The sequence below is a fragment of the Macaca mulatta genome, chromosome 3 (genome assembly GCF_049350105.2).
Source record: "Macaca mulatta isolate MMU2019108-1 chromosome 3, T2T-MMU8v2.0, whole genome shotgun sequence".
NCBI lineage: Eukaryota > Metazoa > Chordata > Mammalia > Primates > Cercopithecidae > Macaca > Macaca mulatta.
In genome coordinates, this window is record NC_133408.1 from 181,835,641 (window position 1) to 181,858,312 (window position 22,672).

At 42.8% G+C, this 22,672-nt stretch overlaps 1 protein-coding gene across 3 annotated transcripts in view; it reads left to right on the top strand.

Annotated features, from left to right (window-relative positions):
* MGAM (maltase-glucoamylase) overlaps positions 1–22,672 on the top strand; it is a 129,821-nt gene that overhangs the window by 71,543 nt on the left and 35,606 nt on the right. For all 3 annotated transcript variants that reach the window (XM_028846391.2, XM_077997574.1, XM_077997573.1), the window contains exons 45-65: positions 330–418; positions 2,428–2,477; positions 2,889–3,056; positions 4,530–4,682; positions 5,013–5,213; positions 6,984–7,138; positions 7,790–7,958; positions 8,223–8,319; positions 9,056–9,168; positions 10,436–10,561; positions 11,699–11,827; positions 12,081–12,191; positions 12,519–12,581; positions 16,682–16,816; positions 17,616–17,703; positions 18,506–18,644; positions 19,453–19,586; positions 19,705–19,739; positions 19,832–19,948; positions 20,683–20,831; positions 21,448–21,532. In XM_028846391.2, the coding sequence (XP_028702224.2) occupies positions 330–418; positions 2,428–2,477; positions 2,889–3,056; positions 4,530–4,682; positions 5,013–5,213; positions 6,984–7,138; positions 7,790–7,958; positions 8,223–8,319; positions 9,056–9,168; positions 10,436–10,561; positions 11,699–11,827; positions 12,081–12,191; positions 12,519–12,581; positions 16,682–16,816; positions 17,616–17,703; positions 18,506–18,644; positions 19,453–19,586; positions 19,705–19,739; positions 19,832–19,948; positions 20,683–20,831; positions 21,448–21,532 (2,506 nt within the window). The remainder of the gene's footprint in view (positions 1–329; positions 419–2,427; positions 2,478–2,888; positions 3,057–4,529; positions 4,683–5,012; positions 5,214–6,983; positions 7,139–7,789; positions 7,959–8,222; positions 8,320–9,055; positions 9,169–10,435; positions 10,562–11,698; positions 11,828–12,080; positions 12,192–12,518; positions 12,582–16,681; positions 16,817–17,615; positions 17,704–18,505; positions 18,645–19,452; positions 19,587–19,704; positions 19,740–19,831; positions 19,949–20,682; positions 20,832–21,447; positions 21,533–22,672) is intronic.

Genomic DNA, 22,672 nt, shown 5'->3' on the forward strand with positions numbered 1-22,672 from the left:
TTGCCTAAGATTTCTTTCTCTTCTCATAGTCTGTATTCTAAATGGTAGTTGCAGAAGCAGCTTTTATTTGAGCTATTGCAGTGACTCTGGTGCTTAAATTCTTACCTCCAACATAGATGTTATTGCTAATGTTTGGGATGTGGCTATCTCCTGTGACACTGTTGATATTACAGAAAAATGTGTCTGTCAATTTTGTGTTTGTACCTCAAGAAACAGAACCATCTGCTGCTAGTGTCTTTTCCAGTATGAAATTTGATGGAAATATTCTCAGCTCAGTTAACAAAATTCTCTGACTCCTGTCTTTGTCTCTTGAATCTTGTTCCCCACAGTCGAAAGAACCCTCTTGGTCTTATCATTGCCCTAGATGAGAACAAAGAAGCAAAAGGAGAACTTTTCTGGGATGATGGGCAAACAAAGGGTGAGCGCTGTTACGATCATGTTGCTGTTTCCAAACCCGCACCTGTGACTTATGATCCTTCCCTCCTGCTGGTCATTGAGCTGTGGGAGAAATCTCAGCAGGCACAGCAGCAAGTCACTGAAGTATTTTGTTTCTGGTTGCACCATTCAGGGATAGTGGTAGATGAACTGCAGACGAAAGAAATATACATGTGTACCTCTAACAATTCTCCCATTAGCCAGTGATATCTATAATAGGCTCTCATTTTATTGTCAGTGGGTGCTTAGATGAAAAGGTTTCAAGAGTCTTCCCTAATTCAATGTTAATGTCTTCCTCCCAAAATTCTTATGAGCAAATGTTGGCGATATAAAAATCATGGCCCTACCAGTGAGGCAGTGAGAATATACTGTTTCAGTGTGTACTCATCTAGCCATACATTTTAGCCTATTGGTGGCTCCCATATACTAACAATTCTTGTGCTTCAAGTTTAGGAAATAGATTCCCTTGAAGCATATTCCTTGGAAGCGAATCTTTGCAATGTTCCAGTAGGAAAGAGAAGGAAAAACAATGGGTTGGCCTTGGAGACGCTTGTCCATCTAATCTAATATGTAGATTAAAATTTATTTATTTATTTAGTTGTAAAATATTTAGTTGGCAAATAAAGATTGAATATAGTTAAGGTGGACAATGTGAGGATTTAATATACGTAGGCATAGTATAGTGATTACCACAGCTATTTTAATGAACACATCCATCACCACCAATGCTGCAGACTGGATTCCCAGAACTTATTCATCTACTAACTGAACGTTTGTACCCTTGACCATCATCTCCCCATTCTCCATGGCCGCAGGCTCTCAGAACAACTGTTGTAGGCTCTGCTTCTAAGAGATGAACTTTTTTAGATTCCACATAGACGTGAGACCATGTCGTATTTGACTTTCTGTCTCTGGCTTATTTCACTTGGTATAATGTCCTCCAGAGTCATTCATGCTGTTGCAAATGGCAGAATGTTGTACTTTTTATGTCTGAAAAATATTCTACTGTATATACGTCCCAGAATATGTTTATCTATTCATCCACCGATAGATACTTAGGTTGTTTTCTTATCTTGGCTACTGTGAGGAAAGTAATTAAAAACTTAAATGTAAGGGCTAAAATTGTAAAGCTCCTAGAAGAAAACATAGAAAAATCCTCCTTGACGTAGTCTTGGTAGTGACTTTTTGGATATGATACCAAAAGCAAAGGCAAATGCCAAAAAGGCAGCAAGCATGACTACATCAAACTAAGAGGCTCCTGCACAGCAAAAGAAACAATCAACAAAGTGAAAAGGCAAACTACAGAACGGATAAAAATCTTTGCAAACCGTATATCTCAGAAGAGATTAATATAAAAAATATGGAACTCACGCCACTGCAAAAGATCCAATGACCCAATTACAAACTGGGTGAAGGACCTGAACAGATGTTTTCCCAAGGACGACATACAAGTGGCTAACTGGTATGTGAAAAGATGCTCAACATCAGGAAATGACAGAAATTGCAAATCAAAAATCACAGTGAGCTATCCCCTCACACCTGTTAGCATCGAAATCGTAAAAAAGATAAGAGATAATTGCTGGCAAGGGTGTGGAGAAAATGGAATTTTTTACACTGTTGATGGGAGTGTAAATTGTTACAACTGTTATGCAAAATAGTATGGAGGTTTCTCAAAAAATTAAAAACAAATCTTCCATACAATCCCATGAAATCCCACTTCTGGGTGTATATCCAGAGGACATGAAACCAGTACATTTAAGAGATATACTCACTCCTCCCATATTCATTACAGCATGATTTGCAACAGCCAAGATATGGAAACATTCTAAGTGTACATTCATGAATGAATACAATGGAATATTATTCATCCATAAGGAAACAGAAATACTGCCATTTGTGACATCAGGATGTAACTGAAAAGCGTGGGGGTGTGAAATCTGTTTTTCTGTGGTGGACAAGCCAGAATCTGACTTGACTTTCTCTCATTTGCAGATACTGTGGCCAATAAAGTGTATCTTTTATGTGAGTTTTCTGTCACTCAAGTGAGTAACATATTTTTCTGAATCTTAAGTGTGGGCTGGACTGACCATTAGCACATCTGTGCTTGTGTATATTGTATATGTGTGATTATATTTGTAACTTTTTGTGCATTATTGGCTATAGGTGAGCACATTTCTATTTATGATTTCATCGAAGTTTTCAAAAGGAGGCATTAATATAGCAAATAGTGTTTCTAAATACAGTTTAAAAATATGTGTGTGTTTTTATGATTGTTTTAAATTAGAGGATTATCAAAATAATTTTGTACTTCTTGAGCACACACTAGTAGAGAAAGCAGAGAGGCATCCTGGGCAGTGGGGGGTATCCGGTCTGGAATGGAATATTTGAGTGACTTGAGAATCTGTGTATTACAGGCATACCTTTATGCATAATTGGACTTAATTGTTTTGCAGAACCGCTTGGAGGTGAATATTTCACAATCAACCTACAAGGACCCCAATAATTTAGCATTTAATGAGATTAAAATTCTTGGGACGGAGGAACCTAGCAATGTTACAGTGAAACACAATGGTGTCCCAAGTCAGACTTCTCCTACAGTCACTTACGATTCTAACCTGAAGGTAAAAACCCATTATGTTGAGATGGTGTATTGAGAATTCTCCATAGTATCATGTTGTTCCTTCTTGCCAAGGTTGCATGGGTTCTTGAAGGAACAGAGCAACCTTGAGGCCAGTTTTGGGGAAGTGAGAGGACTGGGGATAAAATGAGGTGGCAAGAGCTAGAATGAGTTGGGTGTTTACCTTCTTAATTACTTTTCTGCCTCTCAATGTTCTTCTCTCTCTAACTGATTTCACTTCCTTTTCCCTCAAATAGAATTATAATTACAATGAGGCACAAGAAGAGCAAAATTAGGAAAGTGGGGAACAGCCTTACATTATTAGCCTGTGAAAATTACATGACTGGAATAGCATAGATAAGATTTGGTTTTGAAAAAGAGGCTAGTTTGCATAGGAAACTTGTGGTCAGATTTTGGAGGGTCTTAGTTACCAGCTTGATTTAATTGTCAAAAGGCCTCACGTTGATCCTTGAATGAAGGCTGTGCTACTGTGTGTGAGCATTGCTGGGAGTGGGAGTGGGTTTGGGGACTAGTAGAACAGGGAAGTACAAGATGGTTTAGACTGGGAGGAGACTGGGAGAAGGATGATAATTTTAGAATGGGATTTTATTACTCCAGACAAGTGAGAACTTTAACCTGGGAAGTGCTGTTTAAAGAAATGTCAAAGATAAGAAAAGTATGTAGAAAAATATTAAATATTTGAATGAATGGTAAGCAAGGAAGGTTTCAAAATTGGAGTCTTTGGGGTTACAGAAACAAAGAGGCTAGGGTGTTAGAAATGGAAAGAAATACATGATTTTTTTCAGCCTCTCAATTTTGCTGTTGCTAAAATTGAAACCCAAATAAATGAAACAGAATACCCGACTTACCCTGATGTGATTATTATGCATTGTGTGCCTGAATCAACATATTTCATATAACCCATAAATATGTATACCTACTATATACCCATTAATATTAAAAATTAAAGAAATCATTTGTTCAATGTTCTATGGAAATGTGGACATGATAACCAGATCATATGATTCTTAATGCTGTGTTCTTTCTACCACTCCACACCAATGGGGGATACTGGTTTGGGGACTGGAGAGCAAGGGGATCAGCTCACTTTGGGATGACACCATGTGTCATGCTAAAGAGGAAGTGCAGAAGAGAGCCTTCCTGACAAGACATAGAGGGCTAAGAGGAGTCAGGGCAGAAAAGAGTAAGGGGTGATCATGACGGGTTTTATTTGACCAAATACTTTCCATTATGCTACGGACAACATTCTGCTAGAGAGGAGACATTTGCCGTGTTGCTGCTAATTAGATTCCCCCAATGTGCGGTTCTCTTCTTATGAGCTAAAGTCATATGTTGGTTGGATGGTTGAATGTCTGGTCAAATTTCTATTTTCTTTCTTAAAAAAAAAAAAAGCCTCAGATCTTGCAAGGCCTATCTCCTAAAGATGAATTTCCTTGTGATTTCTGCATTCTTACAGGTTGCCATTATCACAGACATCAATCTTCTCCTGGGAGAAGCATACACAGTGGAGTGGGATATAAAGACAAGGGATGATGAAAAAATAGACTGTTACCCTGATGAGAATGGCGCTTCTGCAGAAAACTGCATTGCCCGTGGCTGTATCTGGGAGGTAACCATGCTGCTGGGGTTCACGTGCATGGAAATCTCCACACCTAATGTATAGTTTCTTAAGCATTGCAGTAGTACTTACATAACTACTTAAAATCCATAGAAAGGACTTCCTAAGGGACATGATCTGGATGTGATGAGTAGGTGGGGACATGTGTGAAACTTTTTAAAATGAATATTTTGCTTGGAGACCAGGAATTTATGTTATTGCCAAGTGATCAGTGATGGGCTGGTTTTATTGTCGGATAAAATGATGTTTCTACCCCGTTTATGTTAGAGAACTTTAAGACCATGTGCTGTGCTGATCTATGACTTTACCCTTACTTTTCAGGCATCCAATTCTTCTGGAGTCCCTTTTTGCTATTTTGTCAACGATCTATACTCTGTCAGTAATGTTCAATATAATTCACATGGGGCCACAGCTGACATCTCCTTAAAGTCTTCCGTGTATGCCAATGCCTTCCCCTCCACACCCGTGAACCCCCTTCGCCTGGATGTCACTTACCATAAGAATGAAATGCTGCAGTTCAAGGTAAACACAGTACATGTATCAGGTAGTGATTAGACCCTTTTCAGTTCCATTACCTTTTATTGGTCCGAGTCACAGAACCCTAAAATAAGTTAATCATGCTACAATAGACTAGATCATTATCCAGAGAGCAGTGAGAAATCATTGAGGGAACAATGAGACCTGCCCTGATTTTCATTTGGAGAAGATTACTGTGGCTACTGTTAGGAAAATGGTTGGGAGAGAAAGAGCGGGTACGGAGAGACAAGTTGGGAGGCTACCAGTTAGGCAGGTCAGTTGAGGGTTTAGGTTTTGACTAGACACTGGAATGCAGGTGGAGAAGAGTGGACCTGTCTGAGGTTGAGAAAGTTGGGTGACAGGATATAGTGCTCGATTGTAAGCAGGTGACAATGAAGAGGGAAAATCAAGAATGAAGACCGTGTTTCTATCTTGCGTCTTAATATGGATGGTGCTGACCTTAACTGGAATAGGAATACTGAAAAGCTTTGTGCTTTATAAATATCAGATGATATGTTCATTTTGGGATAATGAATTTGAGATTTCTGTAAAAGAGGCATCAAGATGCAGTAATTTCATTCCTTTCCAAGATTTAATTGCATTTAAGGGCTAGGGATGGACTAGCTGTTATGTCTAGTTCTCTATTGAACTAAGCTTCTCAAGGGCAGGAATATGCCCTTTCCTCTTTGTGTTTCTGAAGTCTAATTCAGAACCTGGCACATGGTTAGCGCTGTAATGTTATTGACACAGTAAGTGAAAGTGATGAGGATGTTGTCACATTGCCTAAAAGGTTCTTTATAATTTGACATCAATCCGAACTCTGAGTTTTTGTACATCCTGTAATGCAGGGATGATGCTGATGTATGTTTGTACATCATAGTACTAGCATGTTGTAGGCACCCAGTGAGTTTGAAGTGAATGAACTTCCTTGGAGTTCTAGCCTCAACCGTTGCCTAGTCTACCTCTTGACCATAGAGTAGCTCTTTCCAAAATATTTGCCTCTTTATGGCCCACTTTAGTACTCTCTGCCTGTGCAGTTTTTATTCTTCCGCAGAATGACTTGATCTCCCTTGTTTGTTTGGTTAATAACTACCAAGCTTTTAAGAGTCATCATGTGTTTCTCCCATGACACCATCTCAGTCTCCCAGAAACAATGTCAGGCATTTCCTTCGCTAGAATCTCACAGCACGTCTACATAGCTGTCCCTTAGCACACGTCACCCAGGTGTTGTGAGCTGCTCTCTTTCACTAATCATTAGCATGTGAATTTTGTAAAATCATAACACTGCTTATACAGCTCACATCCCTAGTGTCTTGTGTAGGCAGGGATGTCTTAGGTACTCATGAATCAGTTTAGATACCACCTTCAGCAAGGACATTCAGATTATTTTAATTAAATTGATTTCATTTTGGGGAGACAGGTTTGTTTTTCAAGTCATAATGGTTTTAAGGTATTTATATATACTCACATACCCACATAAAATAACAAGTAACATATTCATAAATATTACACTGATTCCAGAATGACTTTCTAAGTCAGCACCAATGTCCCATAAAGTATATTAATGTAACAGAGGCCTGAATAATGAGAAATGACAGAAAAAATGTTAAATCCTATATTGTTATTTGATATATTAATTAAATCTGAGATAACATGAACTTAAAGAAGACAGAAACATAGCATCTGAACTTTTTGTCCAAAAATAAAAAAGATTCTGCTAAGGGTATAGGTTTCAAGAATACTATTCTTGCCTAAAATCGATTTCCTCTGGCCTAGATTTATGATCCCAACAACAATCGGTATGAAGTTCCAGTTCCTCTGAACGTACCCATGGTGCCATCCGGCACCCCTGAGGGTCAACTCTATGATGTCCTCATTAAGAAGAATCCATTTGGGATTGAAATTCGCCGCAGGAGTACAGGCACTATAATGTGAGTGGCTTCTAGTGTGACTCAGAGTTGATGTCTACCTGTGCCTTCGCTGCCAGGTCCATTGTCCTTGGATGTATATCCTGGTTCCAAACATCACATTGTCCACTTCCAGATCCATGGATGAGTTGTTTCCTTCAGACCTGTTCTTGTGGGAAATCTTTAGCATTCTGGAAATAGTTACTGAGGCAGTCGAGTGTGCCTGAGGATTCATCCAACAAATGTTTATGGGGTGCCTTGTCTAGAGGAGGTGCTGCTCCTTGTAGACAGCTGAGGGTTCTTTTCTCATGACAACCAATAATAAGTAAATATCACTTTGAGTGCTATGTAGAAAATGCGCTGAGGGGTGCAAGAGTGGAAGGCGGAGCTGGTGTGGCGTGTACCCAGCTGTGATGGTGAGGCGTGCTTGAATTTGTATTGTGGAGGACCAGTGAAAGGAGGCAATGACAGCGGGAAACAGATGAATGAAGAATAACTCATGGGTTTTTAGTGAAGATATCTATGATATTTTAATGAAGTTGAGTTTCCGTTTTGTTTTGTAGATGAACAGGTTCTGGATAAAAATCAAGCATTCTGTTGTCCTTGAAAAGTCAGCTGCTGGAAGCAGAAGGAAAAGCCCATTTTCTGTTTCAAGTCTGCCTTTTTGTGTTTCAGTTGGGACTCTCAGCTCCTTGGCTTCACCTTCAATGACATGTTTATCCGCATCTCCACCCGCCTTCCCTCCAAGTACCTCTATGGCTTTGGGGAAACTGAGCACACATCCTATAGGAGAGACTTGGAGTGGCACACTTGGGGGATGTTCTCCCGAGACCAGCCCCCAGGGGTAAGGACAGATCATTTGGGATCTGTGTCTCTGCTTCTCTCCACCCACAGTGCTCAGGCTTCGGGCTTCATCTTCCCAAACTCCACTTGGTCATCTCATTCTGGTTTTAGAGGAGTGGGCCACATCTAAGGCTTCTTTGTTTCACGTGTTTAATTGATTTCATGGAGAAAACTAGACCCATCTTAGCAAACACATTTTTGTTGAGTTTCTTTCTCAGGCATAATGTCTTTTAAACTCCTACTGCTTCTCCCCATGACTCTCCAGTACAAGAAGAATTCCTATGGGGTCCACCCCTACTACATGGGGCTGGAGGAGGACGGCAGTGCCCACGGAGTGTTCCTGCTGAACAGCAATGCCATGGGTAAGGCCGTCCAGCGCCTCCCTTATTTTGGGGGGCTACCAATCATGCTTGAGTCAGTTTAGAATGTGTTTAGCCTAACTCTTCCTTGAAGTCAAAATTTTCATTTCATGGGCATTGGTGTTTATTTTTTCTTTGTGTTTAGCCTTTCTGTTTATTTCAGTATAGGATCATGTTATAAGAAGATTTAACCCAACTCTTGTTTTGGTAAAAATCACGTAAGAAAGGACAGTAACACTACGTGGGTCCCAAATATCCTGGAGGTCAGATCATGGGAGCCAGTTATATAATTTGAATGAGGCTAAAACTGTGGGTCAGAGACGTTAGTCTGGGGGTCTGAGTGTGTATGGTACGTTGAAAAACTGCCTCTAGGGTACTGTGCTCACTGTCTGGGTGATGGAATCCATACCCCAAACCTCAGCATCGCGCAATATTCCCATGTAAGAAACCTGAACATGTATCTCTGTATCCAACATAAAACTTGAAATGTAAAATACAGTAATTTTATAAGAGTAGAATGACAAAATATAGTAAAGTACCCCAAAGAGAATCAAACCCAGGAATAGGACCTGTAGACTTCCACTGATCTTCTTCAGTTCTGTGTGAGTGTGATAGAAAATGCCTGCTCTTACCACTCTGTGATAGGGAGGGAGTAGGAAGATGGAGAATGTGTGGATTTCAGGGATGATTCGTGATGTGAAAAGTTTCCATCTGGCTTGGCATTTTTCTTCATTTTCAGACGTGACGTTCCAGCCCCTGCCTGCCTTGACATACCGTACCACAGGGGGAGTTCTGGACTTTTATGTGTTCTTGGGGCCAACTCCAGAGCTTGTCACCCAGCAGTACACGGAGGTAGGAAGAAATCCAGTTGTTTATCAAGCACTTATACAGCACATTCTGGATGCCAGAGCCCACATCCATTAGTATAAATCTTAGATGATAACTGGAAATATTGGTCTTTGTTGGAGAGAGATTATAGAATAAGAAAAAATAAACACATTCAGATTATCATTAAATGTATAGCCTCTGTAAGCATTGCAGAAGAGCAGAAGATATAGTGGTACCAGTGGTGGTGATGGTAGTGATAGTGTGGTTGTTGGTGGTGGTTATTGTGGTTATGGTGGTGGTGATGGTGATGATGGCAGTAGGGGCTGATGGTGGGGATAGTGATGTGGGAATGGTGATAATGATGGTGGTAGTAGTGGTGGTGATGGTGATGGTGATGATAGTGGTGATAGTGGTGGTGATGGGTGTATTGGTGATAATGATAGTGGTGGTGATGGTGACATGGGTAGGGGTAATAATGGTATTTGTGGTAGTGATTGTAATGATGCTATTTGTGGTAGTGATGATGGTGGTTATGGTTACAGTGGTGGTGGTGACAGTGGGGTGGTGTGAGGAGTGTGATGTTGGTGATAGTGGTTGTGATGATAGTGGTGATGATGGGATGGTGGTGGTGGTGGTAGTGGGGTGGTGGTGATGGTAGTGAAGGGTAATGATAATGGTAATGATGGTGGTGGGGGCATGATCATGGTACTGTTGGTGATGGTGAAAATAGTGATGATGGTGGCATTGATAATGGCGATGGTGACTGTGACCATGGTGGTTGTGCAGCAACAACACACAGTTATATATTACCAAGTGCACATCACTGATTTATCACTTGCTGCATGTTCGAGTACTTCACCCATATTAACTCATTCATACCTCACAGGAACGCTATGAGGCAGATGCTATTATTATCCCTTATTCACAGATGAAGAAACTGAAGCACTAAGAGCTTACTTAATTTTTGCCTAAGTTCACACAGGTAGCAGGATTGGAGCCTGTATGCTAAGCCAGGCATTTGTCTCTTATTCTGGGCTTCTTAATGAGTTACCTACAGTGTCTCTAGGAATAGAGTAAAATCAGCTTTTCCATAATTTTCAAGAAGGAGTTCAAGCCTAGCAGAAAGCTTTCTCCAAGTATCCCAGTGGCTCTATATCCTGTCAGTTTTGATGTGGATTTCAATTAGTTAGTTGTCTAGCTTGGGGCATGGAAAAATATTCTTGTTACTTGATGCACAACTTCAATCTGGTGCCTCTGTTTTGAGGACTAATATTTTGTGTCTATTTTCTAGTTGATTGGCCGGCCTGTGATGGTACCTTACTGGTCTTTGGGTTTCCAGCTGTGTCGCTATGGATACCAGAATGACTCTGAGATCGCCAGCTTGTATGATGACATGATGGCCGCCCAGATCCCTTATGTACGTTCTCAGTCGTGTCTCTGGAGTTGCGTAACTAACCCAGGTGCCTCTGTGTCTGGGTTCATTTGTCTAATGTTTCTGGGAGTCTATAAAGACATAATGTTCTGTTTCAGACAATATCACAGCCTCACCCCAGCACAGTAATGTAGTTAAGGGTGCTTGTTTCCATCTTCTAGAGATGATAACTCAAGACTCACTGTGATTTCCCGGAGGGGGAGATAGGCTGGCTCCAGGGCTCTTTCTGCTATCTCATGTTTCCTTCCATTTCTTTCACATGACTTCAAAACATTTGGTCAAAAACATCTTTGGTATCACGAGAATAAATAATATCCCATAGGTCTTTTACTTAATTCTTGAAAAGACTAACCACAAATCGGTCAGACAACTGTACATGTGAATACAATCTCAGTTCCTGCATCAGCTCTGAGCTAGTAACTGATGGATTACACAAATCCTGGGATGGGTTTCCAGAGGACATACAGATGGAAATAAACCTTATTCTTCAATGGAGGATGGGAGGGGACCCAGTCATCAGAGAATTGATCCCATGAACCATCCCACATTTAATTTTATCCCACTTTTCTATTGTTTACAATTGTTCCATTAGTGGAACATAGTGTTTCCATTAGTGGATAGTGAAATGCAATATGACAGTCTCAGGAAGAATGTTGTGTATGATTACCCTCAAGATTCGGTATTCCAAAGCAACTATACATCTTTACTTTGTTTTGTAGTAGATTTGCCATTACCCGTCGATAATTAACAGTATTTTTCCTCAACATGAACCACTGATACCAGGGGCAGTCTCTTGTAGGACGTCATCACAATCACACCTGATATGGGCAATTTACAAAGCACTTTCCAAACAGTGTTTTATCTTTTCCTCAGAATAGCCATGCTAGAGACACATTCTCATCCTATTTTATGCTGACTTTGATTTTTTTCTATCTTGTCACTGAACATTTACAAAATTAAGTGAATTTCCCAGCACCTGTACCTAAGAAGTAGCAGAGCTGGGATTTGAAAGCATCAACGAGAAGCTGTCTGGAATTCCACCATGTATAGTGGAGGGTTGTTCTCCTGTAAAGCTTGAGCGTGTACAGCAGCAGCCACTCAGCTCCCCGTGTCCTCCCGCAGGACGTGCAGTACTCAGACATCGACTACATGGAGCGGCAGCTGGACTTCACCCTCAGCCCCAAGTTTGCTGGGTTTCCAGCTCTGATCAACCGCATGAAGGCTGATGGGATGCGGGTCATCCTCATTCTGGTTAGTCCTGATGTGAATGTGTGTGGTCAGTTTGGGAGCAGGTATGGGCTTTGGTGGAGAAAGAGTTATACTTTATTTCCATGTTGAAAGTAGATAAATTGAAGTGCAGTAAGAATTCTGTATTTCCCAGGACTCACAGAAACTCCAGTTCAGGTAGAAGCCAGCGAGTTCACCCTGGAGGAGTTTTCCTTTATTCTGTTTCTCCTCATTCTCTGGCTTTGGTTTTCCCAACTGACTTATGCTTTGATTTCAGGATCCAGCCATTTCTGGCAATGAGACACAGCCCTATCCTGCCTTCACTCGGGGCTTGGAGGATGACGTCTTCATCAAATACCCAAATGATGGAGACATTGTCTGGGGAAAGGTATAATCCTAAGGGATGACCCACTAGTCCCTAGCCTGCGGGTGGGTCATGGTTACTGGGTCACACGCCTGTGTATGTTATTTTTGGCGTTTTGTATTTTGACCCAAGGTCTGAAGCTCTCCTTTTCTCAACAATATTTGTTGATACAATTAATGACTTTTAAAGTAATGTAACATGTTATGGAATTCACTTTTCTTTTATGTCAATCCTACATGATAGTCAAAGTATCATCGCTCCTAGGACATGGTTTATACAACAATTTCTTCGGAAATCCTGTGTAAGGGAAACTGTCTCGTGTATCGCTGCTTAGCATGTTTCTCTCCATAGGTCTGGCCCGATTTTCCTGGTGTTGTTGTGAATGAATCTCTAGACTGGGACACCCAAGTGGAGGTAAAAGGGACTTTGTCAATTTGGGTGGCGTCAGTGTTTCTAGGCAGGGGCCACCGTTCCTGGGATTCTGGACATGCCTGTACCGTGGACATGGACATGACGAGGGACAAACACTTAGGTCACGTGTCTTGGGTGTCAGTCGGTGCCCATTACCTTATATGGAGTAATACTTTACTGTCCACTGGGATGTAAATATGTATTATTATCCTTGGGATTCAAGACCAGAGAGCTTAAATTACTTTTCCCCAGTTTTACATGACAAAGTGGTGATTTCAATTCCAAGGCTATCAGATTCCAAAGGCCCAGGAAATTTCCACTGGGTGATACCTCCTAGAAGTGCTATCTTCTCCCTGGACTGGCATACTTACTGTTGTTGCCATGATTTTCCCTTTCTAACAGTCTTCAACCCTGGAAGACTGACTAGGTCTTTTTCTTTGTATATCTTTCTTTTTTTTCCCCATGAACAGGTTCTCCATCTTCATACTTATAAGTCCTCCTCTGAGCCCAATCCTTCCTTGCATTTCTCAACTTTGCTTTTACCTCTCAGTTTCCAACCTTATTATAAAACCTGCTCTCTCCTGTGGACGGTTTGTTGCTTATAATGGATCCAGGTAGCCCATGCTTCTGGACCTGAATTTTTTTCCAGATTCACTAAGCATTTCTTGCTTAAATGAATACATGGCTCCTTACAGGTCTAGGAAGCCTACAGCCCCATCCTCTGGCCAAGATGTGTGTCTCCTGAACTGAGGCAGCCTGTGTGCTTTACTATCGATTGTTGTGACAGTATCCACAGGCAGGGTTGTCAGGGTGGGGCCGAGGACTTCCTGGAGAGCAAGTACCTTGCCCTACCTCTTGAGCTGTTCTTCAATAATGGTTATTCTTTCTGGGCAGGAATTGTAGCAGGGCATGTGTAGCCTGTGTGACCCCCACAGGAGAGCTGAGGAGACAAGGAAAAGGCCTCTTTTCTAGGACATGTGCCAGGAATTGAAGGGACAAAGAAGCTGGCCTGTGCAGTCAGCAATGTGGTATATGTTGTGGAGTCTAGATACTCTCTCAGGATCAAGTGTTAATCAAAGAAATATCCATATTGTGGGAACAAATCTCAGCAGTTGTAAATTCAGTTAGTAGCCACTCAGAAGCCCAGGGGCGAAGACCTCTTTTGGGGGTTCTTTCTACATGATAAAAGATTGTAGCCCACGGAGAGAGGTGCAGGAGAAACACTCATCACCAGGAACGTGACTGGCAAGAGTTAGGCCAAAAATTCATGCCTTATCCAGATAAGCTGGTTTTGAGGGCAAGTGGTGAGTCCTAGAGGGAAAGACGTATATTAGATAGAACCCCAAAATCTGGAGCCTGAGGCTGGGACCTCGGACAGCTCCAACAGGGTAGTGAGAGCAGAAGGTACTGCAAGCCTGTGATGCCTACTTCTCTGTTGTCAGTCTCTGACTTCCTGGATCTCAGAGCCAATTGGCAGCAGTTGCTCTTTTCGATTTAAAATGAGACACGCTTGGGACCAGGTTGCTTGGCTATTGGAGTCCATGACTTTATTTTCTGTCGGTAAATTGAGTAAAACAATACAAACAAAACAGAAGCTGGGGCAGGTTTCGAAGATTGACAAGAATGAGTCAGACTCAGTTCAAGGCTGTTTTCCCTTTATCTAGTACTGAACAAGTATCTATCTATGCATATCTGTCTGTCTGTCTGTCTATCTATCTATCTGTCTATCTATCTATCTATCTATCTATCTATCTATCTATCTATCTATCTATTGTATCTATCCATTTACCTACTATATCCACTCTATATCTGTCTATCTATGTATCATCTATCAGAGAAGTATTCAAAGGAGAAGACGTAGCTTCCTGTCCTCTCGTCACTTCCTACAGTGAATAACTTGAAGCTTAGGCGTCCAGGCAGCTCACATGGACACAGGAACCTGCCCAACCAGAGAAGTTCTGTGTCATTGGCTTCCTGACTTTTATGAAGTAGTCAGGTACTACATGAGTCCCACAGTTCAGCAGCCAGTAGGAGCAACACTGCCACCTTGAGGCCATTTGGAAATCTGAGGGCAGTGTTGGTTATCACAGGAACACCGGGTGGCATTTAATGGGCTGTAGGCAGGAAAGCCAATAGCTCTGACTGCAGGGAATTCTCCACAAAAAATTGTATGCCTCAAATGCCAGTTGGGTTTCTGATAAGAAACACTCATTAGGGGATTCACGTAATCTTTTAGGTAGCTCATAAGAGATTATTGGTAGATAGAATAATTGTAACTGTTAGGTTGGTGCACAGGTAATATTTGCCATTACTTTTAATTCCAAAACCGCAATTACCTTTGCACCAATCTAATATTTATATTATTAATAGTGAGACCCACTTGACAAGGCTGGTGAGGGTGAAGCCACTGATGTCTAGGCCTGGCTTCGCTGAGCATAAAACAGCCAAGAAGCCTATGAAAAGCAGATTTCTGAGTCCAAAGCTCCAGTGATTTAATTCAATAAGTCTGTGATGGGATGTATGAATTGCGTTTTGAAGCATATGATGTGCTACAAAAAGACTGCTAGGTGATCCTGAGGCCCAGTGTGTGGGTGGGTACATCACTGTTTGAAGACTGGAGAAAGTGAAGGCAGAAGCCACAAGGCAAGACTTGAATATGGGCAGGCAAAGGCAGCACCTTGGAGAACGGCAGAACATTTTTATGAAGTTGGTAGGCGTCGTCCGAGCAGTACTTAGGGAAGAGCCTACGTCATGGCTGGCCAGTTTCCCCACGTGTACCCAATATGGGATGCAATTCTGACTGAGATGTGGCTGATACTCTCTTTATTGTAATTCTCCATCCCCCACCCATCCCATTGTTTCTAACCCTGCCTGATCTGGAGCTCTCAGTTTCTGGTGAAAAGTTCTGTTTGTTGGGTTTCCTGGTTTCTACCTCCATTTCCTCACAAAAGTCATCCCTGGCAAGCCCACTTCTCTCAAGATTCTGCGTGATGTGAGCCGCTGTCTTCTCACATCCTTGACGGCCAGACCCATGCAGGCTGATCTGTTTCTGTTTTCTTGTGTTCCTTCTTTTGCCCTTTATCTAGACATCTGGGTTCCTACCTGCCTTTTATCTGTGGTGTATAAGAACTGGAGCTCCCCTAGCCCAAGTCCTCTTTCTGTTGCCTCCCCCACCCTCCTCACAAGCATTCTTTAGCTCTTTAACTCTTACAGTGGTGTGATTAGCATAGAGGAGGCTATTTACTGAGACATACAAAGGACCATAATATTCCATAACAAACAACATGAGTATATTAAAATGTATGGATATTTATTTGCTGCTTCTAAGTGGTGTGAACCTACTACTAAACACTGAGTATTTTATGCCAGGTTCTTAGCTGAACATTGTGGGCAATATAAATATCACTCAGAAGAATATAAAGCAAACTTCTTACTCTCAAAAATCTGCAATGTAGATAAAAAGTTGTATCTTGAATCTGTCTTTCAGATAAGGAAAGACACTGCTTTTATTATTTGAGGGAAGAAGGAAATAAGGGGAAGTTGATGCATCCTCTTTAAGTCCTCTCAATTTATGCTCCAACAGCTGTAGTTGTCCTGTGATTCTGAAATTGTAGAAAACACTGAGGTGTACTGGTCTAATATCCTGAAATGTCATCTTATTCCTTCCTCCCCTCTCTCAGTGGGAATGATATAGGAGGGACTCCCTGGGTATTTCTTCCTAACCTATTACCATGCATCTCATGTCTGCAGTCTCTCCCTGGTTTTGTCTTTGAGAAGTGCTTAGGAAACAGCAGGACTGACGTTGAGGGTTGGGCATGGATTACATGAGGTCACTAGTTCAGGTCATTGATTGTCATCAACCATGTGTATATGAAGAGAACAGTTTTTGGATGTTTTCCAAATGCTGGGAAGGTGTGCAAATTACACTAATTTCTCTTCTCATTCTACATTTCTCTAATTAGTTAATAACATTATTTAGGTCCTGTTCAGGCCGTCTGTCACCGTGCAGCTCAAGTATCTGTTTGAGTTGCATTCTCAGTAAGTGCCTGTTTGCTGTCTTATATATTTGTGTGGGACACATAAATTATATTTATATTTTACAGCTATATCGAGCTTACGTGGCCTTCCCAGACTTTTTCCGTAATTCAACTGCCAAGTGGTGGAAGAGGGAAATAGAAGAACTGTACAACAATCCACAGAATCCAGAGAGGAGCTTGAAGTTTGATGGCCTGTGGATTGTAAGTGTGTGTGTGTATGTGTGTACCTGTGGCACTTGTCTATCTTTGTGTGCCTGAGTATATGGACCACTGACCTTCAGTCAAAAGGATAGTCATTGTCCATGGAAGCCTGTTGACATATCAGACACTTCCTCCACTCAGGAGTGGGACATCCCCGATAGCCCTCAGACTGTGTACCGGACCTAAGGCTCCTACTGTAAAACCTGTCAGGCCGGACCAGGTGTGGTGGCTCACGCCTGTAATTCCAGTCCTTTGGGAGGCTGAGGTGGGCAGATCACCTGAGGTTGGGAGTTTGAGACCAGCCTGACCAACATGGAGAAACCCTGTCTCTACTAAAAATAAAAACTTAGTTGGGTGTGGTGGGGCATGCCTATAATCCCAGCTACTTGGGAAGCTGAGTCAGGAGAATCGCTTGAACATAGTAGGCAGAGGTTGCAGTGAGCCGAGATCGCACCATTACACTCCAGCCTGGGAAACAAGAGTGAAACTCCGTCTCAAAAAATTGAAAAAAACCCAAAAAACCCAAAAATCCTGGAGGCAATTTACTAGGAATTTCTTAGAAATTTGATTGCCTCACAGCCACCTGGGAAGAGATTTATTTTTTAAAACCTCTAGCCAGTCATTCTGTAGGAGTGAATTAATCTTTCCAGCCAGTTCTCACCGGGATTTGAAGTTCCCAGGGCTGGCATCTACAGGGGTTACTGGATGTTGCACAGTTTATTCACTGCTTCCTTGGCTCAGAATTGGCTGGACATAATTATCTTAAAGAGTGAGGTATGTCTGTGTTTGGCATTTCTAGGATATGAATGAACCATCAAGTTTCGTGAATGGGGCAGTTTCTCCAGGCTGCAGGGACTCCTCTCTGAACCGGCCTCCCTACATGCCACGTAAGAACCCTTGGTCTCCTTGACTGGCAGAGCTAGGACTAGAAGGATGGCCACTGGAGGAGCCCAGAGGCCAGGGGTGTGCCTGCACAGCTCAGGGCACATCCTCATGGCTGCTGTGGTTTACTGGGGACCAGAGACAAAAACGCTGCACTTGCTTTACCCAGATGGGCATGTGCAAATGACCAGATTCATTGAGCAAATTTCCTGGAATTTGTCCAGAAAGCAGTTAGCAGTGCTCATGCCACAAAGGATTCTCACAGCTGGGTTTCTTAGTTTTTTCGGCTTGTGTGAATTCCATCACAGGAATTTCTTGTGTCATCAATGGGTGGGAATTATTGGCTTCCCCTTATGATGGAGCTGATGGACTTTGGAGTTATACTTGAGTTCATATCTTGGCTCCAGAAATTGTTCTCTCTAGGAGTTTTGTGACTTTTCAGAGATTATGGGATATTTCCAAATCTTGGTTTGCTAAACTGTAAAAGACAGATAATGATGTGTTCTTCATAGAATTATGGACATAATTGGCAAGTCAGAAGCCTAAAAAGGAGTCTGTCATGTAGTGTTCGACAGCTGTACCTTCTTCCTTACACCTCCGCTTTCTTCAGTGAACTTGATGTTGGAAACACTGCAGGTGCCATAGCAGCTCAGAGCTGGGGGCTCTGTGCTCAATCTCTGGGAAGATGGAGAGTGACCCAGGCAGGACTCAAGTCAGTCTTAAGATCCAGTGTTCAATCCCTTGAGGAGAGGTCGGGGATAAACAGAATCAGGGCTGGATTTCACCTCACCAGTTCTTCCTCCTCAGATTTGGAGTCCAGGGACAGGGGCCTGAGCAGCAAGACCCTGTGCATGGAGAGTCAGCAGATCCTCCCAGACGGCTCCCCGGTGCAGCACTACAACGTGCACAACCTGTACGGGTGGTCCCAGACCAGACCCACATACGAGTGAGTCTCTGCCTTCTCCAGCTGTCACAACCCGGAGGGATTGCCAGGGACTGACATAGCCACCCTAGTTTTCCTTTCATTCCGATTCCAGGGGTTAAGAGGATTCTCATGACAACCGTGTAATGATTCTTATTAAACAAATGCTCATTGATGTGGAGCCAGGCCCTCTGATGAAAAGGAGGAGGACAGATTTAAATAAGACATGGTCCCACCAGTGAAAAACTTAATGATCCTGGTGGGAATGACACACATGGAGACACCATAATGATCACACAGGGCAGCCGGCGGTGCAATAGCTTTTGTTACAGGAGGTGAAGGGAACACAGAGATTGGGCATCTCTCCCCTTTGTTTCAAAAGTGAATCATATTTTGAGGCTTTTTTTTTTTTTTACCATTCTTGGTGGAGGGTAACTGGTATTCTACGAAATTAACACAGTCCCCTTTGCAAGCTCAACAAATGGTATGTATTCTTCTAAGGACAGTCTTATGATCTTCACTTTGTTCCTCTTCAAATATAGAAAACTGCGTATCGAGGAAACCAATAGCAAGATTTAGTAATTCCTTACTATTTTTGGCTACTCCTTTGAGGTTGCTACAGTGAAGTTCCTTGTAAAGCACTGTGTGAACCCATGACTCGGTATCTACATTATCTGGGATCAGTGGGGTCCCCATTGCAGCTCAGATTCCCATGTTCCCTCCAATCACGCAGCAAACATTGACTAGGCTCAAGGGCTCTGGGAGCAGAAGCTCTCTGGCCTTTGCTCCCTTGGCTGTGCTCTCAGTTTACCTCCTGTTGCCCTCCAACCAGAGCCATGCAGGAGGTGACGGGACAGCGAGGGGTCGTCATCACCCGCTCCACATTTCCCTCTTCTGGCCGCTGGGCAGGACACTGGCTGGGAGACAACACGGCCGCGTGGGATCAGCTGAAGAAATCTATCATTGGTGCGTGGCTCCTTCCCAGGGCCTGTGCCGGTAGGGCAGGGAGTTGGGATACTTGGGGAAGTGGTGAGAAGGCAGGTGGTGAGAGCCTGGTGTGACACTGCTGTGCTTCTCATTGCAGGCATGATGGAGTTCAGCCTCTTCGGCATATCCTATGTGAGTGTCCTTGGGATCCTCCTAAGCACCAAGAAGGTGGGGACATCTTTCAGAAAACATCATCAGGCTTGTTTTATTTCCTCTTGTTTCAGACAGGAGCAGATATCTGTGGGTTCTTTCAAGATGCTGAATATGAGATGTGTGTTCGCTGGATGCAGCTGGGGGCCTTTTACCCCTTCTCAAGAAACCACAACACCATTGGGACCAGGGTAGGACAGTGGCTCCTGCCTCCCGTGTTCTGTGTCACTTGAAAGACAATCTCCATTTCCAAACTAAAATTAACGCAGTTTGTATTTCTTGGGATATCTTTTAAAAAATTGTTGTTGTTGTTGTTGTTGTTGTTGTTGTTTGCGGGAGTGGGGACAGGTGCTTACTCTTTGTCTAGGCTGGATCGTGCCTTGTCCCAATCATGGCTGACTGCAGCCTCGACCTCTGGTTCTAAAGCGATTGTCCCACCTCAGCCCTCTGAGTAGCTGGGACTACAGGCACATACCAACGTGCCCACCTAATTTTTGCATTTTTTGTAAGATGTGGTATTGCCATATTTCCCAAGCTATTCTCTGACTCCTGGGCTCAAGTGACCCACTCGACTCAGCCTCCGAAAGTGTTGGGATTACAGGCATGACCCAGTGCACCCTTAAAAATTGTTACGACCTAGTGTCTCAATGAACCATATCCCTCAGTGTTCTTCAGATTATTTTTTTTCCTGTATTTTAGGCAAAATTGTACCAAAAAGAATGTCTTACAGTGAGATTTTATCAGCTGTCCTAGGAGAGCTTCAGTGACTCTTTCCAGTCTGTTAAGAGTATTCCCTGGGCCTCATGTATAGTTTTCTTTTGTTTAGCTGTGAGTGATCTTCAGTTGGAATATGCCTTCAGTGACCTTCTTAAATCCCCGAGAACATCCAGGACAAGCTCCCAACACTGTTCTCTTTCTCCTTTAGAGACAAGACCCTGTGTCCTGGGATGCTGCTTTTGTGAACATTTCCAGAAATGTCCTGCAGACCAGATACACCCTGTTGCCATATCTGTATACCTTGATGTATAAGGCCCACACGGAGGGTGTCACTGTTGTGCGGCCTCTGCTTCATGAGTGAGTGTCCAGCAGGGATCCCGATGACTAATGGATGACTTAATGCATTCTATATGGCGGGAGTTGATATACACAATTCTTCCAAATTGAAGACATGCTTGCCTTTTGACATGAACCCTTGACCCAGACCATACTTTATTACTCTCTTTAGCACAGTGTTATACGTACCATAGGTCATGAAAAAAGGCTATGTATACAATGAACAAAATTGAATCATGCCGTATAGCATAGAATAGTTTCATACTGATTTGGCTGTGCAAAGACCTATCTATGTTTTGTCAGTTTGGTTATATGCACCCAAGTCACAAAAGAAGAATTTCAGCAAGAGATTTGAGGGAGGAGCACCATCCTTGCATTTAAAATGTGCCATGGTTAAGAAATGAGGTAATAGTTTACAGGAGAGAACACATCTACATCCCAGCATTTCTGAAGTTTGAGGCACATCCCGTGGGGAGAGCAGAGGCTGGTGCTCCTGATGAAGCTAGGCCTAGGGATAAGGCAAGGAAGGCTCAGGGGCAGCTGGATTTCCGACTGGATCTGAACTTGAGGAGCTTCTTCCGAGTCTTGGGCTGGGGCTCTGTTGGGCTCTGTTGGGCACCTTCATTTCCCTTTCCAGGTTTGTGTCAGACCAGGTGACGTGGGACATAGACAGTCAGTTCCTGCTGGGCCCAGCCTTCCTGGTCAGCCCCGTCCTGGAGCGCGTGAGTATGGAGGCCTCCGATGAGGGGAGGATCCCAGCTGTGAGGCTTGGGGAAAAGGACGAGGAGAGAGGCCTGAGCTGGTGGGGGTCGTAAGACATGGTTTCTTATTTTCCCTGTGTCTATTTCTCTCCTTCTGAGCTGAAGTCCGTCACTTAGGTGTTGTGGGCCTCAGCTCCTTCATCTTTAAAATGAGCCTAACAACTCTGCTTCATAGGATGATCAAGAAGAAAAGACCTCATGGTGTATTCAATGACACAATCATTTCTTCATTAACTAAAATAAGGAATAGAAGGTCAAATGGGGGCAGTGTCGTAAAGATGGGGGCAGTGTCGTAAAGAATGTATAAGAGTCCTCTAGCACTATTACAACTCTTCAGAAGGATTACTTGGCAATGTGTGTACTTGTATTGCTGCTGGCTACCCCTTGCCTTCCTGTGTAGGAGTGCCTCCCAGCAGTAAAAGCCTTTCTTTACTTCTGTTGTTGATTAAGCTTCTGATTAAAATACCAGTTAATTGTACCTCCCCCAAATCTTTTTTTTTTTATTTTTTGAAACAGAGTCTCACTTTGTTGCCCAGGCTGGAGTGTAGTGGTGTGATCTTGGCTCGGTGTAACTTCCGCCACCCGGGTTCTAGTGATTCTCTTGCCTTAGCCTCTCGAGTAGCTGGGACTACAGGCACATGCCACCATGCCTGGCTAATTTTTTTTTGTATTATTAATAGAGACAGGGTTTCACTATGTTAGCCAGGGTGGTCTCGATATCCTGACCTCATGATCTGCCCCCCTTGGCCTCCCAAAGAGCTGGTATTTCACACATGAGCTACCGCTCCTGGCCCCAAAATATTACTGTACCCACAAAATTTTCTTCTGCCCAAACACAACCTCAGTTGTTTGTCTCTTTAAGAGGAAATGGCTTAAGTCTGTGTTTATAAGCAACAGTGATTTATTTTTTCCCGAACTCCTGGATACCAAAGTGCTTTATGAAGCCACTTGTTTTGAGTAGGCAATTCTCCTGTTTAAAAAAGAAAACGGGAAGAAGGTTTCCCCAGTCACTAACCTCTCCAGATGTGAGGCAGATGGGTCTAAAGCCATCAGAATTATTTCACCTCTTTCCTAAGCAGTTTGATTTCTCTGTCCTGGAAA